The 15,014-nt window shown below is 44.1% G+C and overlaps 1 protein-coding gene across 1 annotated transcript in view; it reads right to left on the bottom strand.

The window, feature by feature from the left end:
* The window catches only part of pnhd (pinhead), a 32,595-nt gene extending 22,230 nt beyond the window's left edge, over positions 1–10,365 (bottom strand). Inside the window, exon 1 of the mRNA XM_041205518.1 lies at positions 10,254–10,365. Coding sequence (XP_041061452.1) covers positions 10,254–10,365 — 112 coding nt within the window. The remainder of the gene's footprint in view (positions 1–10,253) is intronic.
* Between the last annotated feature and the right edge of the window lie 4,649 nt (positions 10,366–15,014).

Genomic DNA, 15,014 nt, shown 5'->3' with positions numbered 1-15,014 from the left:
CGTTTCCTGTTTCACTATAGAACAACCCCCCACACTACTACAGGTTCAACACCTTCCGAGTTATTCATGAAGCAATGCCTTCGAACAAGATTAAGCCTGGTGCTTCCCAATTTGGAGGGGAAGATGGAGAAAGGTCAAGGGAATCAAGAAGCGATTCATGATTTGCATAGTCGGGAGTGAGAATTCACTGTTGGTTAAGCAGTATATGTCCAAAACTTCGGTGGTGGATTGAGTTGGTTACTGGGCATAATAGTTTCTGTGACCAGGCCCTTGTCGTACCACATAGAAGTGGAGGGCCAGATCACCTGCAAATGTGGATCATTTGAGAAGAAGGGAGATACCCCAAAAAAATGATGTTACCCCTGTAACCATTGTAGAACCCTTGTTCCCTGTTGAAATTGTTAAATCAACCAGATGTCCCTGTCGGAGGAGATAACGCTGAACAGCCTGTGCCTAAAGAGATACCTGATGTTGCTGCAGCTCCAGATAATGTGGATCCTGTAAGAGATTTGAAAGTCATGGAGCTATGACGTTCCACCCAGATCAGGAAACCACATGAACTTATAATTCCATGACACATGTATATATTTTTCATGTCATGAATGTCGATGTTGTTATAAATACAAACTGTACAAAAAATTTAAAGGGGGAGGAATGTGGTAATTGTAACTTTAAGCAATGTAGTGACTGTAGCTTTAAGACTTATTGTGTCGTATAAGTATCACGTGACAGTGTGAATGAATCAGCTCTAAACACGGGGAACCTTAGCGTGGGAGTCCTTCTAGTTGTGGAGCTTGATGGAAGCATGGAACTGCTGCTGCAGCCTAAAAATAAAGCTCAATGTTTCTATTGAGAAACCTGCCTGGAAAATCAAGTCCATAACAATGTGCAATTGATTTTTGCCAAAAACGGGCTCATTAAGGATCCACTGCCCGCTTTACACTGCGGCTATATTTTCCTTTACTTTGAAGTTGGACACTGTGCAAAACAGGCAGCTAATTCACTTGGAGTTTGCTGCTACTGGCATTGATTATTGTGCCGTGTTACAATGAACCTGTTTCCATCGTGCCATGAAGATCAGACAAAAGCAGTAGTGTAAAGATGGGAGGACAGCACATGGAGGCATTCCCTTGAACCAGAACAAAGAAAGAACAAATAAAGAAAGGGCTCATACTCAACTTGTCTGGGCTCCCAATATTTTGAGATTTTGGTCCTGTCCTCATGGGAGTTTCTTAAGCTGCAGAATGTTGCATCCCTCAGATCAGCAGAGGGGGCTGCAGGGCAGCACTGGCAAGACAATATACCAAGGCAGTTAATACCTCAGAACAGCAGAGGGCGCTTCAACATCATCTTGTCCGACAGTCCCGAGGGCACCAGCCATATTCTGTTGCCCAGTAGGTGAGGATTATATTTTGGTGCAGCATCAGACCTGTCCAAACAAAACAACCGCAGCATGAGAAAGGAAAAGGGCAGAATTTTACGGCCCTGTCACAGCAGGGGCAAGGCTGTCAAATGCGGCGAGCCATTCAAAAGCCCTTTGACCTTGGCAGGACAGTAATATCCCACCGGGGTAAAATCCCACCTAAAGGGACGCTCCCTGAGACCGTTAAAGGCACAGGGAGCCTTGAATGGTCACCTGCAAGAATCAATGAAGATGTCAGACAGGTGCCAGACCAAGGCACACACCCAGTGGACATCAAGGGATATGGGGAGCAAGCGGGAAGATGGAGTTGAGGCTGAAATCTGCCATGATCGAATTGAATGGCAGAGCAGACCCAAGGGACCATATGGTCTATTCCTGATTCTCGTTTCTTATGTTTTTATGGTAAGGTCTCACGATGCCAAACACAAAGAGTAAACATAACTTTCTTCTCCCTGGATGCTGACTGACTACCTCAGGGTTTCCAGCATTTTCTTTTTTTTTGGTTTTAAAATTAAAGTCTGGTAGGAAAGACAGCGCAGTAATAGGAGTGCAAAAGTTTTCAGCACGGGGGACCGTTTGGCCTGGTAACTCTGTGCTGGCTCGATGCCAGATTTGATACATTTTCCAGTTTTATCTCCTATCCTCCTGAGAGAGTTATCGTGCAGCTGCAATGATTCCACAGGTGCTGATAAAGCCGGTGCAGGGGGGTCATTGGGGGGGTAGGATTTTCAGGAGTTGAAGGGCTAGCCTGACATTGGACAGAGGGATGAGGAGCTCCAGCAGATGCATCCTCCTGGTTAAGAGGAGGCCAAAGGGAGCACAGTGAGAGGCCCACAAGGGGGAAAAGGCACTAGCCAAGTCCTGGTGCACCACACCTGCAAATAACAGAGCTCCAGTGCTGGAGGAGACCATGCCTCTCCAGGCAGATGGTCTTGAATATTTGTGCTCTGGCCCACAATGACCCCATGGCAATTCCCTACATGCAGGTGTCAAGGTCACTGTGGCACTGAATATTTATCTCTCTGGATCACTTGAAGGATCAGCCACAGGCCTGGGTGGCACCTTGCAGTCGGCAGGTCATCAGGCTGGTCACAGAAGCTCTATCCTGGATAGCAGCGGAATACATCCATTTTGAGACAGAAGGCTTTGGGATTTGCCACCATCAATGGATTCCCATCTCTACTGCTGACAGCCAGAGGCACCTCCACCCAGGTCCTTTTGGTGTCTCTGGGCAGCTTCCTTTTGACAAATGTACCCCCGCTTCTCAGTGATTATCTCAGTTAACGCCTCAAGAGAGGCAATTGCAAACCTTGGGGCTGCCCATGCCCTGCCTGTGACAAAGCGGGCCCTCTGTGAACCTGCCATTTCCTCAGCGAATGGCAAGTCAAATCATGGCCGTTCTTCGACTTTTCAAAGGGCCCTTGGTAACTATGTTCCAGCCCTAGGTAGCTCCCACAATGCTAATTGGGTGCTGAACCTGCCCCAGGTCAATTAGGCCCTTTTCATTTTAAAATCAGGCCATGTCAGACCCTGCAATGTTCAGGGTATCAGGCTCCCGACCCCAGATTGGAACTCCAGTCCGAGGTTCCTGGATTTTTGCTGATTTGGGTTGATTCGGGGGCCCTTTAAAAGTGGTGGGTGGGTCCCGATTCCAGGATTTCTGAGCCCACTCCCTAGCCTGCTCCTTCAACACGCTCAATCATGTACATATGTCAATATGTATGTTTGGCTGAGTGTCCAGACAACTACTAAAATATGAGAAAGCCTGCTCCCCAGAGGAAACATTATTTGATTGATAGCTCAGGCTCTCCGATCTCTGTGGTCAATTTCACAATGTTTGTTGACACAAGTGAAATGGTTTCAAGAGCTTGTGATTTGTGGTTTTTGGAACTTCAAAGAGCCTGGATCATTGGTGCAAACTTTTTTCAAGCATAGGAGAAAGTTATCAATGGATTATGTTTTTTCAAAGCTTTTTCTATTTACACTTCCCACAATACACTGTGGTGTTCATTGGTTCGAGAAAGTGTACAGTTGGTAATGGGCATGGGAGTCCTAGAGCTTGGTATGGGGGCATGAGGGATCTGAGGGGGTGGGAGGAAGGACAGAGTTTGGCATAGTGAGCATGAGGGGACATAGGTAGTGGGTGAGGGGCATGAGGTGGCATAGAGGGGGCATGGGGAGTGTTTGGAGGGTGTTGGAGTGTGAGGGATGAGGGCTTGAGGGCTTTTGGGTTTTATTTTCACTTGGACAAAGTCCCACAACACCGAAGGGGACCTTTTAAACAGCCCGCCTCTGCACCCGGCAGCCCCTGTGGCTGCCTCCACACTCCTTCCAGGGTCAGCTGACCCAACTCCAACTCAGCCCCCAGCAATGAAGATCCCACCTTTGTGGGCATTTTCTCCCAAGGTGGGCGGGCCGAGTCAGGAATTTTCCTGACTCCCCCTACCTGCTGAGTGTGTAGATTCAGGCCAGCATCTCTTGTCATATTCAAAGTTCCACATGGCTCACAGGCTTTAACCAACAGCCAATTAAGAAAGACCTGGTTTAATTATAAGGGAAATTTATAGATCCCAGAAACACAGATTCATACAGAAAGATCCATCACATCTCCCTCCTTAATTCAAGGAGTTTGAATATGGTGATAGCAATTGCCTAACTGTGTCTTTATTTCTTGCAGTACCCTTCCTGATAAACATGAAATTTGTTAAAAAAAAATTTTAACTATAAACAACTCCAGTAGCACGCTGAAAATGTATTGCAGTAGATATATAAAATGATAATTGTAAAATGGTAAAATACTCCACAGCCTAAACTAAAATAGTAAGTTTCTTGGCTTTATGTGTGACTGCACTAAATCAGTTTGTAACAGAAACATCTGAGCATTTGGGTTTAACATTATTCCACATTTGAAATATCTTGCCATCTAATCTTTCTCAACCAAGGCGTAATAATTGGCTTGTTTTTGGTCTCCATCGCTGTCTCTGGAGTTTCATCCCCATAGTCGGGTGCTGTTGCACTATGACAGCTCTGGGTTGTGGAGTTTTGTTTCACCTGCTGGCAGCCTTGGTGTAGGAATCCCAACAGTTGGCCTTCAAACTGGAGATAGATTTACAAGTTTACAGCAGCGACTGCACTTCAAAAAGTACTTGATTGTCTGTGAAATACCTTGGGACTTCCCGGGGTCATGAAAGACACGATAGAAGTACAATATTTATCTTTTACCAACTGACAAATTTCCAGGACTGTTGAGTTTAGAAGCATCTGCCTTGGGCCTTGGCCTTCATTAACATCAGGTTGTCCAGAGCAACATGCAGCTGACAAACAAAGTGTGACTGCAGATCGGAAATCTGCTGTTGCTATAGTGGCCCTCATGAAAGTTGGGAGGGGTGCGAGGGGTAGGGTGTGACCGGGAACAGGGGCGGGGTAAGCTGATCGGGAGGAAGCAGTAACTTGTGGGATCTTGCTATGCACAAATTGGCTGCTGTGTTAACCCAGTGACTGCACTTCAGTGCTCTCCGTGTCCTAATTTTTACATAAATTCTTATCTCATCCAATGTTCTACCTTGAATTCTGAAAACATTTAGTTTAACGGGAAATCTTTCTCATGAACCTTTGTCACATTTGTTCTGAAAATCCAAGTAAACTATCTCACAGGGAAGGTCATTCCCTACCTAATCTGTAATGTTTTTGAAGAAGCACAGAAGAGTGATATGGTGGGTTGAAATCAAGGCTGGAACAGGAGAGCGCAGTCAACCCAGAGTACCTGCAGTGAGCAAAATGAATTTAGGAGGGGGCCTGTTGTACGAAGGGAACAGCAATATTAAGAGTGATAAAAGTGGAAGATAAGAGGACACCATTCAAGAAATACCAAGAGAAATATTTAAAGATGCACATTAACTTAACATGGTCGGGTTTAAGTGCTTGGTATAATAAAATATTGCCACCTATTTGGAAACAACAGCTCGAAGTCCACATGAAATATTTAATTAATGTATGTGTTTCATTCAAATATTGAAGTAATTCATTTGTGACAATTCAATTAACAATTTATATTTCAACTAACCTGAACTTAACTTTTCAAAGGGTTATTTAATAATTAGAGTCAATCCACACTTATTTATTCAGTAATTTCAGGATATATTTATCTATTAGTGATTAGTATTTAGTTTCCAACATATCAATAGTCATTTACCTATTTATATTCGCCCATAGGACTGAAGTGCAGTCACTGGGTTAGCGCAGCAACCAATTTGCACACAGCAAGATCCCATAAGACATCGCTACCTCCTGATCTGCTTACCCTGCCTGTTCCTGATTGCACCCCCCCCCCCCCAACTTTCATAAGGGCTACTATGGCAACAGCAGATTTCCAACCTGCATTCGCACTTTGTTTGTCAGCTGCATGTTGCTCTGGACAACCTGATCTAAATGAAGGCCAAGGCCCAAAGCATATGTGGCATTGCTAGGGATTCAAGAGTTTAATAAATCCATAACCTTATCAATGAAGCCTTACCAGCGAAGATGCGTGAGGCCTCCTGAACTTGAGGCACTACAATTATTACTAGACAGCACAATTGGGGGGGTTATTTGTGGCTTACTTGTAACTTTTTATGATAAATTTATTTTGAAGAGAGTTATCAGTGAATTTAGTCAAGTGGAGCCAGGTCTGGTAATCCCAGACCTTTTATCTCTCAGCCAATAAGCAGGCTTTCGTTTCTGATGGAACCGGGACTTCTTGCTCAATACTGTCAAATGGTATTAGTAATCCATTTTCCCATGTTGTGAAACAGTGCCTCAGGTGAGCGTGCTACTGAGCTACCAGGTGAAGCAGACAGAGAGAAAGAGAAAGAGTGACGGAGCAGAATTTAACCCTTCCCACACTTCTTCCTAACAAATGACATGTTATTCGAAGTACAATTGATAAACTGGAGGGGAGATTTAGCGATCGTCTTCCTGGCCATATTTACCACCAGCAGTGGGAAATTCTTAAGGGATGGATTTGTGCCTGCTCAACCTCTCAGCATTACTCAAACTGCCCCCAGCATCATCTGAATACCACACCCCCTCCCCAGTCCGTATCACTGGATCTCCCCAGTATCAACTGGCCCTCCTCAGCACCATCTCAGCTCCCTAGTATCACCTGACCTCCCAGCATTACTAAATGGACTGAGGCCAGAAAGTTGAATGCTATTTGAACATAGGATTTAAACAGGCGTTCAGGCAGTTCTAAACAAATTAGTAATTAAAATGTAAATTTAGCTTTGCGTGGTAGTATTCCTCTTAGGACAGATTGCAGGTCTCTCTGGGCTTATTGGATTAAAGTACTTGATTAATTGAGATGTTGTATTGCAGAGCTGCAAAGGGAATTTGTCACAACAGCAATTATCATGTATTGACATAATTCCTGAGCTTTCAATAAGACAAAGCTTCTGGAAAGCAGTGAAAACTAATCCACATGGAATCCTATCCTAACCTGTTCAATTACACAGGCCTTATGTAATACCATTAAGGAGCCACTGGATGAATATTGCATTTGGGAATCAGCTGTTAGGTGATTGTTGTAAATGTTTTAGTTATTTGTCCTATGTGCTATTGTTGGCACGTATGGGTTTTCCAATGGAAATATTCGGATTTATGTATTTTTATGCCTAGTGTCACGGACAAAATGTATTTGCTTTCTTACTGCCCATAATCAGTGTGTTTGTGTGGAAAGAGGTGTGTCTTTTCTCACCATTGGAATGTGTATGCTAATTAAATAATTGAGCAGCAAGCTTTTGTGAGTTTAAAATAAAGAAAGTGAATTATTCTCACACAATTACCCCAAACTAACACAATGTCACACGCTCTGTCTCACATACACACACACACACACAAACACGAAGATTGGATACAGATTAAGATAGTGCACTTTTACATATTACAGCTATTTCAGGTCTTCCATGTGGAAAATCTGTGATTTCTTGAATGGATTTGATGATTTAAATTTGAAATGAGGGACTTGCAAAGAGAAGGGTTCACATCTTGCGAGATTTCTTGTAGTTGAATACATAGGAGGTTGGTTCTCAAGTGAAGTAAAAGTAGAACAGGTTAAGTATTTTGGATGCTTGATGTCTAGCAGTTTGTTTCAGGGTCTGGTTCTCAGATTGGCTGATGGCTGATGGTTTGGATGTATCTGCTGGGTCCTGGGGCAATAAGGGCGCAGTCCCCTCAAACACATGATTTCTGGGTTAATGCCTCTCAGGCCCACCCAGTCTAGATTGGATGGGGCAGGCCATAGTGATACATTGGGAAGCCAATAGTGGTCATTGAATTTCGAACTTCCCTTTTGTCCAGTATGAAACATGGAGCCTGGCAGTCTGGAAACTCCATAGTCTTTAGGTGTTGGCCCATCCTTGTTTTTGTCCAATTTTTAAAAGTATTGACTTTAAAGGTCATAATATGATATGCCTTTTACTGGAACCAGAACCTGGAATACTAAATCTGATGGCATCACTAAAATATACAACGTCCGCAAGTGTCCGATTAATTGAAGCGATAATGATCCCTGAGAAACAGCTCAATCACAGTAACTTATGCTTTCACTGGCACTATTTGAAAGAAAACATATCAACATTATTAGTTTCCAGCTTGCCTGAATGGTTTTAGCTGCCAAGGTGCCACTGGCCTTACCTGACAGCCCAGGCATGTTTTCCTGGCAACAACCATGGGGATTTGTTTTTGAATAGGTTCACCATTCACCTTTGAACTAGGCCAGGGGTTTCTAAACTGTGATATGTGTCTCCTTGAGGGGACACAAGAGAAATTGTGTAATGAAGGATTTAAGCTCTAATGTAAACGTAAACATTTTTCTCATTTTTAAAATTCATTAATTTTTCATTGCATGCGTGTGTGTGTGTGTTTGTAAAGAAAAAGATTAGGATGCTTCACGTTGTATGCTTGCACTGCCTGTTTTACTTTCTGTAAATGCAAGACATAAAGCGTGGGGCAGGGTGGGCTTTGGGATCTAACTGCTGCTGATCAGTGCAAAGCAGCTGGGGACAGTGAGGTTGGACAGTTCCTGTGATGTGGGATGGGACACTCTTCTGAACACTTCAAATTATGTAATAAATCTGCAGGTTTTCCATTTTTTTAAAAAAAACTCACTGGGCAGGATTTTACTGTCGGTGAGCAGGGCTGGGGCCCGCTCGCTGATGCGTAAAATAATGCACGGTGACATCGGGGGGAGCTCCCAATGTCACCGCGCCCGATTTAAATTTTCAGGAAGGCTGGAGTGCAGCAAAATCAGCTGCACGCCCGCCGACCTGTCAGTGGCCAGTTGAGGCCATTGACAGGATCAATTAAGCAATTAAAGGATCTGCCCATCCAACCTTAAGGTTGGTGGGTCAGCCAGGAGCCCCAGCGGCAACTAGAGAAAACATGAAACCTCATCCAGTGGCGGGTTTTTAACATTTTAATGAAGTTGTTATGGAAATTATGAACATGTCCCAACTCATGTGACATTGTCACATGAGGGGACATGTAAGGGAATTTTTTTTCTTCTATTTTTAATATTGCTGAAAGTAGAGCTGATCTCCCTGAGGCAGCACTTAGCCTCAGGCAGATGAGTGCACTATTTTGTGCACATGCACAAAAGTGTGTATTCTCGATTTTAGGGATTCCTCCCTGCCTGCACAGGGAGCACATAGCACTTCCCTGCGGACATCACGCTGGGTGGGCCTTAATTGGCCCACCCACATAAAATGGCACCACGCCTTTGATCGGGGGTGCCGATCAGAAGCGCACCCACACACGCCAGCCCATCAACTTCTCCCCACTATGGGGGGAAAATTCTGCCCACTATTACAGAATTGTTACTTGGTAGTACAGAACTTGAGTATTAATGGCAAAAGAGACATGCTGTAGAAGCTTTTCAAGTTGCACTCATCAGGATAGAATCACAAGAATATCAAATCTCAAAGGGAACAACAACTTCTACTGCATTAGAAGAGGGTGTTGATTGGCTGGCAAGTGGACACTGATTTTTTGTTAACTTTTTCATGGGATGTGGACATCACTGGCAAGGCCAGCATTTGTTGACCATCCATAACTGTCATTGAACTTAGTGGATTGCAACCTCTATTCCTGGCCTCCATGTTAGCTGTTAGGGGTTGTAATTTCAGAGGGCAGTTAAGAGTAAACTGCATTCCTATGGGCCTGGAGTCACATGTAGGTAAGGATTGCAGATTTCCTTTCTCAAAGAACATTAGTGAAACCAATGGGTTTTTACAACAACCAGCAATAGCTTCGTAGTCATTATTACTGACTAGCTTTTTAATTTCAGATTTTTATTAGTTGAATTTAAATTCTACCAGCTATCATTGTTGGATTTGAACCCATGCCTCCAGAGCATTAGCCTGGGCCTCTGGATTACTAGTCCAATGATATTACCACTATGCTAATGTCTACCCTGAAGCCTCAGAGTCAGAGATGACTTGCCTGGTTTGAGTTTAAACATAAGTTTGGCAGTTAACTGTTCCTTGGTGCATTGTCATGCAATGCCTCTACTAATCAGATTCCACTTGCCAACCAATCACCACCCACTGTTCATACAGTTTAAATTGTTGCTCTTTTGAGATTTGGCATTCTTGCGATTCGATCCTGATGAGTGCAAGATGACAAGTTTCAACACCATGTCTCTTTTTTCAGCAAAATCACAGAATCAGAAAACATACAAGTCATTTAATACTTCATTAAGAAAATATATCATCTACATTTTATATAAATGTGAGCATTGATAGTACTAACATTTAAAGTGGTGGAAATGGTCTTTGTAGTTTGTGTAGATGGTTACCTTGTGTTTTGCCGTTGCTGGATGGCACCCAGGTACTTGTTTCTATCAATTCCAAATAGTCCATTCCATATTTTACAGATTTTTCTTCCTCCTTTGTTGTAGTGATTCCCATTCTAAATCTTTTATCAACGATGTAACATTGGTGTATTTCCCATTCTGACTCATGCAGAATCATGCAGCACATCTTTGGATCACTTCAATCTTATTTATATCTGTCACCATATATACATCCCACACATAACTTGCATATTCCAGGATTGGACAAACAAGTGTTTGGTAAGCTATAACTCTGATAATTTTGTTGCTGTACCAAAGATCCTTGGTCAGAAATCCAAGAAACCACCTGTGCTGTAAGATTCTACAGCTGCCAGTTGCACCTTCATCTGTCTCCTCAGCACAGCATACACACTGATAACAGGCAATGAGAAAGCATTCCCATTGTCAATTTGCGCTGTGACTGAAAGTTGTTTGAGGAATGGTAGTCCAGGGCTGTTGCGGGGTAAGAAAAGATGGTGCAGGTGCAGGGGTTAACAGAAGTTTTGTTCACCCAACTGTGGAGTGCACATAAATATGGAGTTATGCTTCAGTGTCCAATTTACTGAGCAGCTTATGATTTGAACTATCACCTCTCACTCCAAATATTACACGCCTATGCTCCAAAACATAACTTCATCCATCACATTAATGGTGAGTGGGCATTGTTAAAGTTGTATATGTATATTATAATTAGTACATTTTCTACAGGGGTTTGGGTATTAAAGGAGTTAAAATATTGAACATGCAGAACACACAGGCAGCTGATAGATCTGGAAGGGGGTACGCAATAAGTACAGATTGAGAACTTCTGGGCCAGATAATTAATGAGAGTTAGGGACTGTAATTCCACGATAGAACTCTCACACACTTTCAGCCAATTTCAGCTAATGTCCTACTATTAGGTGTAACGTTTCACTCAGAGCCAGGTATTCGTGCACCGTAAAGAACTGAGGTTCTCACCTGAGCTGAACAGTGGGTCTTTTGTTCACAAACAACCACTTTTGGAATCATAATTGCTGATCTTATCTTAATGGTGCTGAGTTGTACATTCTGACAAACAGCCAGTCTGGCAAAGAACCAGTTTGGCAAACAGCCATTACCAGCAGCAATTCTGAATTCCACTGTATGGTTTTATTCATTTTAGCTATCTGGGTGCACCTGACAAGACTGACATTTATTCCCAATTGTGAGAAGCCTCCTTCTTGAACCACTGCAGTGTCAGGGACTAGCAATATTTAGATGAGAAGCAGGAGTGTTCTTAGGGGCTGCCATCCACCCTCACCTCCAACGTGTGCGAGCAGCTCATGGGCTTCTTTGTCATTAAGATTAAGGCACATTCAGCAGTCTCTGCTGCTCCCTTTCTGTAGCCCAAGTGGCCAAACCTCCGCCAAGGTTCTCCCTGCCCTAATAGACACCTTTCTTAATTTCCTCTCTCTACTCAGGCCCTTTCTGAGCTCATCTTATCCATGAGACTTATTACTGGCTTCTTTGACCCTATTCCCACTGAACAGCTGAGTACCCAACTTCCCTTCCTGGCTCCCATGTTAACTGATCTTGTTAACGATCGCCTCTTCTCAGGTACTAGCCCCCTCCCTTTCAAATCAGCTATCATCACCCCTCTCGTCCAAAAAGCCAACCATTGGCCCCTCTGTCCTTTCAAACCACTTGCTACTTCCAACTTCGCTTTTCCTTCCAGTGTACTACTGCCTCCCAAATCCATTCCTATTTTTCCCAGTTTCCAAATTTAAATCTATCTTCAGGTTTTCACCCCTGCCTCAGTACAAAAGCAGCTTTTTACCAAAATCACAAATGACATCCTATGTGACTGTGACTATGGCAAGCTATCCCTCTTTATCTTTCTTGAGCTTTCTGCAGCCCTTAACACAGTTGTGCGCACTATCCCCCCTCCAAAGCCTTTCCTCTGTTCTTCAGTTGGAAGGGACTGCACTCGCCTGATTCCATTCTTATCTATCTAATCATAGTCAGAGAGTCATCTGAAACTGCTTCTCTTCACAATTCTGCATCACTGGACAGAATTGTCCCAGATTTGCACTAAATGTGGTAGCAGGCAGGTAAAACAATATTTTGGCGGATTTTCACGCAGTATCGTCCTGGAATACACGCCGTTTTGATGGCAGGCGGTCTCCGATTCGCCTGTCACGCCATTGCCTCGCTATTTCATCACACCAGGCACCACATTTAAAGTACAGCCGCACTCACTGCTCCAAGCCCAAGACTGCAGCAAGGAAGACACGGCCTCGAAAGGCAAGAAGACTGCAGCCCTCAAGCATCTTTTGGATGCCGCGAAGGCCCGCCATGATGTCCTCTACACCCATTCTGGCCGCAGGATGGGCAGCAAAATTACCACTCGGCTTGGTAAGCGATGACAGCGGTGATCAGTGCCAATGCTGCACAGAAGAGGTTGGCCATCCAATGCAGATAGAGGATGAATGATCTCACCCGTGCCGCCAGGATAAGGCAACCATCTCATCACTTCAAACTCACACACTCAAGCCCATCACACATTCACTGGCATCTTACTCACTGCCAGCTCAAGGGACATCACCACTCATTCTCTCACACACACCCTCACATGTCCATCTGGCCTCATCTCCTCTGGAGGCTGCCTCCTCAGCCCTCACCACCTTGAGGCCACTTGCACAGATCAACATGTGCCCCCCTACACACACCCTGGGATACCGTCCTTCCCCAGTACCGCTCTCGTCCTGCAGGACTTCCTTTGCCTGAGGCCACTTCTCCCCTTTCTCCAAGCAAGACCTTGCCCTGCAGCTGTTGAAAAGCCACCCTCATATGGCTGATCTGATAGGTAGAGACCTACCAATGAGCCCTCCTAAAAGCAATGTGGTGCTGTCTGTGAAGCCTGGTGCTGATGACTGCCAATGCTGACCGAAACAAGGTAGGCAAACAAATCTCAAAATCCCGAGCGAAGTACAGCCCGCCAAGTGCATGTCTTATATATATTGTTGTGAAACACATTGGCATATTTTCCCAGTGACATGGGTGGACGATCCAGCGATGGGGGCAGTGAGTCTGGCAGGCCGGCTTTATAATGACATGCAGATGTATTACAAGGAGAATCCTGACATCCGATGGCAGGGAATGTGGCCCTCCATCGACGGGCTGAACGGACGAGTGCAAGCTGGTTTCACAACATTGTGAAACTGATTTTTGGCCTTCTCACCATATTGTCTGCTCACGTCACCAAACACACCTGACACCTGTGGAGAAAATCCCGGCATCTGCTGCAGGGGAATCTGCCACAGCAGGGGCAGAAAATCCCAGCCATTATCTTTGGCCTCCTCCTAATTCTCATCTACATGCTGCCTCCTGGCTACATTATCTGAAAACATAACATGGGGTTCCACATATACGCTGATGATACCTCAACACCACCTCTCTTGACCCCTCCACTCTCTCTAAGTTGTCAGACTGCTTGACCGTCTTCCAGTTCCAGACAAGCCGAAATTTCCTCAAATGCATATTGGGAAGATCAAAGCCAATGTCTTTGGTCCCTGCCAAAAGCTCTGTTTCCTAGCCATTGACACCATCCCTCCACCTGGCAACTGCCTGAGGCTAAACCAGACTGTTTGTAACCTTGGTGTCAAATTCTGAGATGTGTTTCGAACTTTATATCCATGTTGTCACTAAGATCGTCTATCTCTACTTCCATAACATTGCCCGACTTCATCCCTGCTTCAACTCTTCTGCTGCTGAAACCCTCATTCATGCATTTGTTACTGCTGGACTTGACCTATTCTAAGCATTCCTGGCTGGCCCTGTCCTTTGCAGACAGAAGTATGTCCACACATTATACCTTTTTCAACTAAACAAAAGCTTGAGGAACAACCATTTCCTGCTTTATTCCCCATGGCAATGCCTTGGCCAATCTGATTCGATTTTCCTGGTGTGAATTTGAACAACAGCTTGGCAGCTGTTCCCTGCTGCATTCTTCATGGCCTCTACCAATTAGAGTCCACTTGCCAACCAATCAGCACTCTCTTCTCATCCCGTATAACTTCTTGTTTCCTTTACTGTTGGTAATCTTGCGATCTGTCCTGATGAGTGCAAGGCAAAATGCCTAGATAGCATATCTCATTTTTCAAATAAAGAAAGTTTTTCCTTATGTTATCTTTGGTTCTTTTGCCATTCATCTTAAATTTGTGCCCTGGTTCTTGACACTTCCAATAAAAGAAAGAAATACTTGCATTTAAAAAGTGCCCCTTATCACCAGCCATTTCAAAGTGCTTTAAAGCTAATTAAATACTATGATGTGTAGTCACTATTGTAATGTAGAAAATGCAGCAACCAATTTGTGCACAGCAAGATCCCGCAAACAGCAGTGTGATAATCACCAGATAATTTGTTTTTGTGATGCTGATTGAGGGATAAATATTGGCCAGGATACTGAGGAGAATGCCCCAGCTCTTCTCCAAAATAATTCCATGAGATTTTTACGTCCGCCCGAGAGGGAAGACAGGGGTTGCGATTTAATATCTCATCCAAAAGACAGGACTTCTGGTACTGGACTAGAGTGCTGGTTTTGATCTCTATGGAAAAGCCCTGGAGTGGGACCGATGGAGCCACAACTGACACTCAGTGGGAATAGTTTCCCTTGATCTACTCCATCTCGACCCCTCAAGATTTTGAACATCTCTATCAAATCTCTTCTCAACCTTCTGTTCTTTAAGGAGAACGAACACAGCT

This window comes from Carcharodon carcharias, chromosome 14 (assembly GCF_017639515.1).
Source record: "Carcharodon carcharias isolate sCarCar2 chromosome 14, sCarCar2.pri, whole genome shotgun sequence".
In the NCBI taxonomy this organism is placed as follows: domain Eukaryota; kingdom Metazoa; phylum Chordata; class Chondrichthyes; order Lamniformes; family Lamnidae; genus Carcharodon; species Carcharodon carcharias.
Note: the sequence above shows the minus strand (reverse complement) of the source record. Positions and strands in the feature narration are given on the sequence as shown.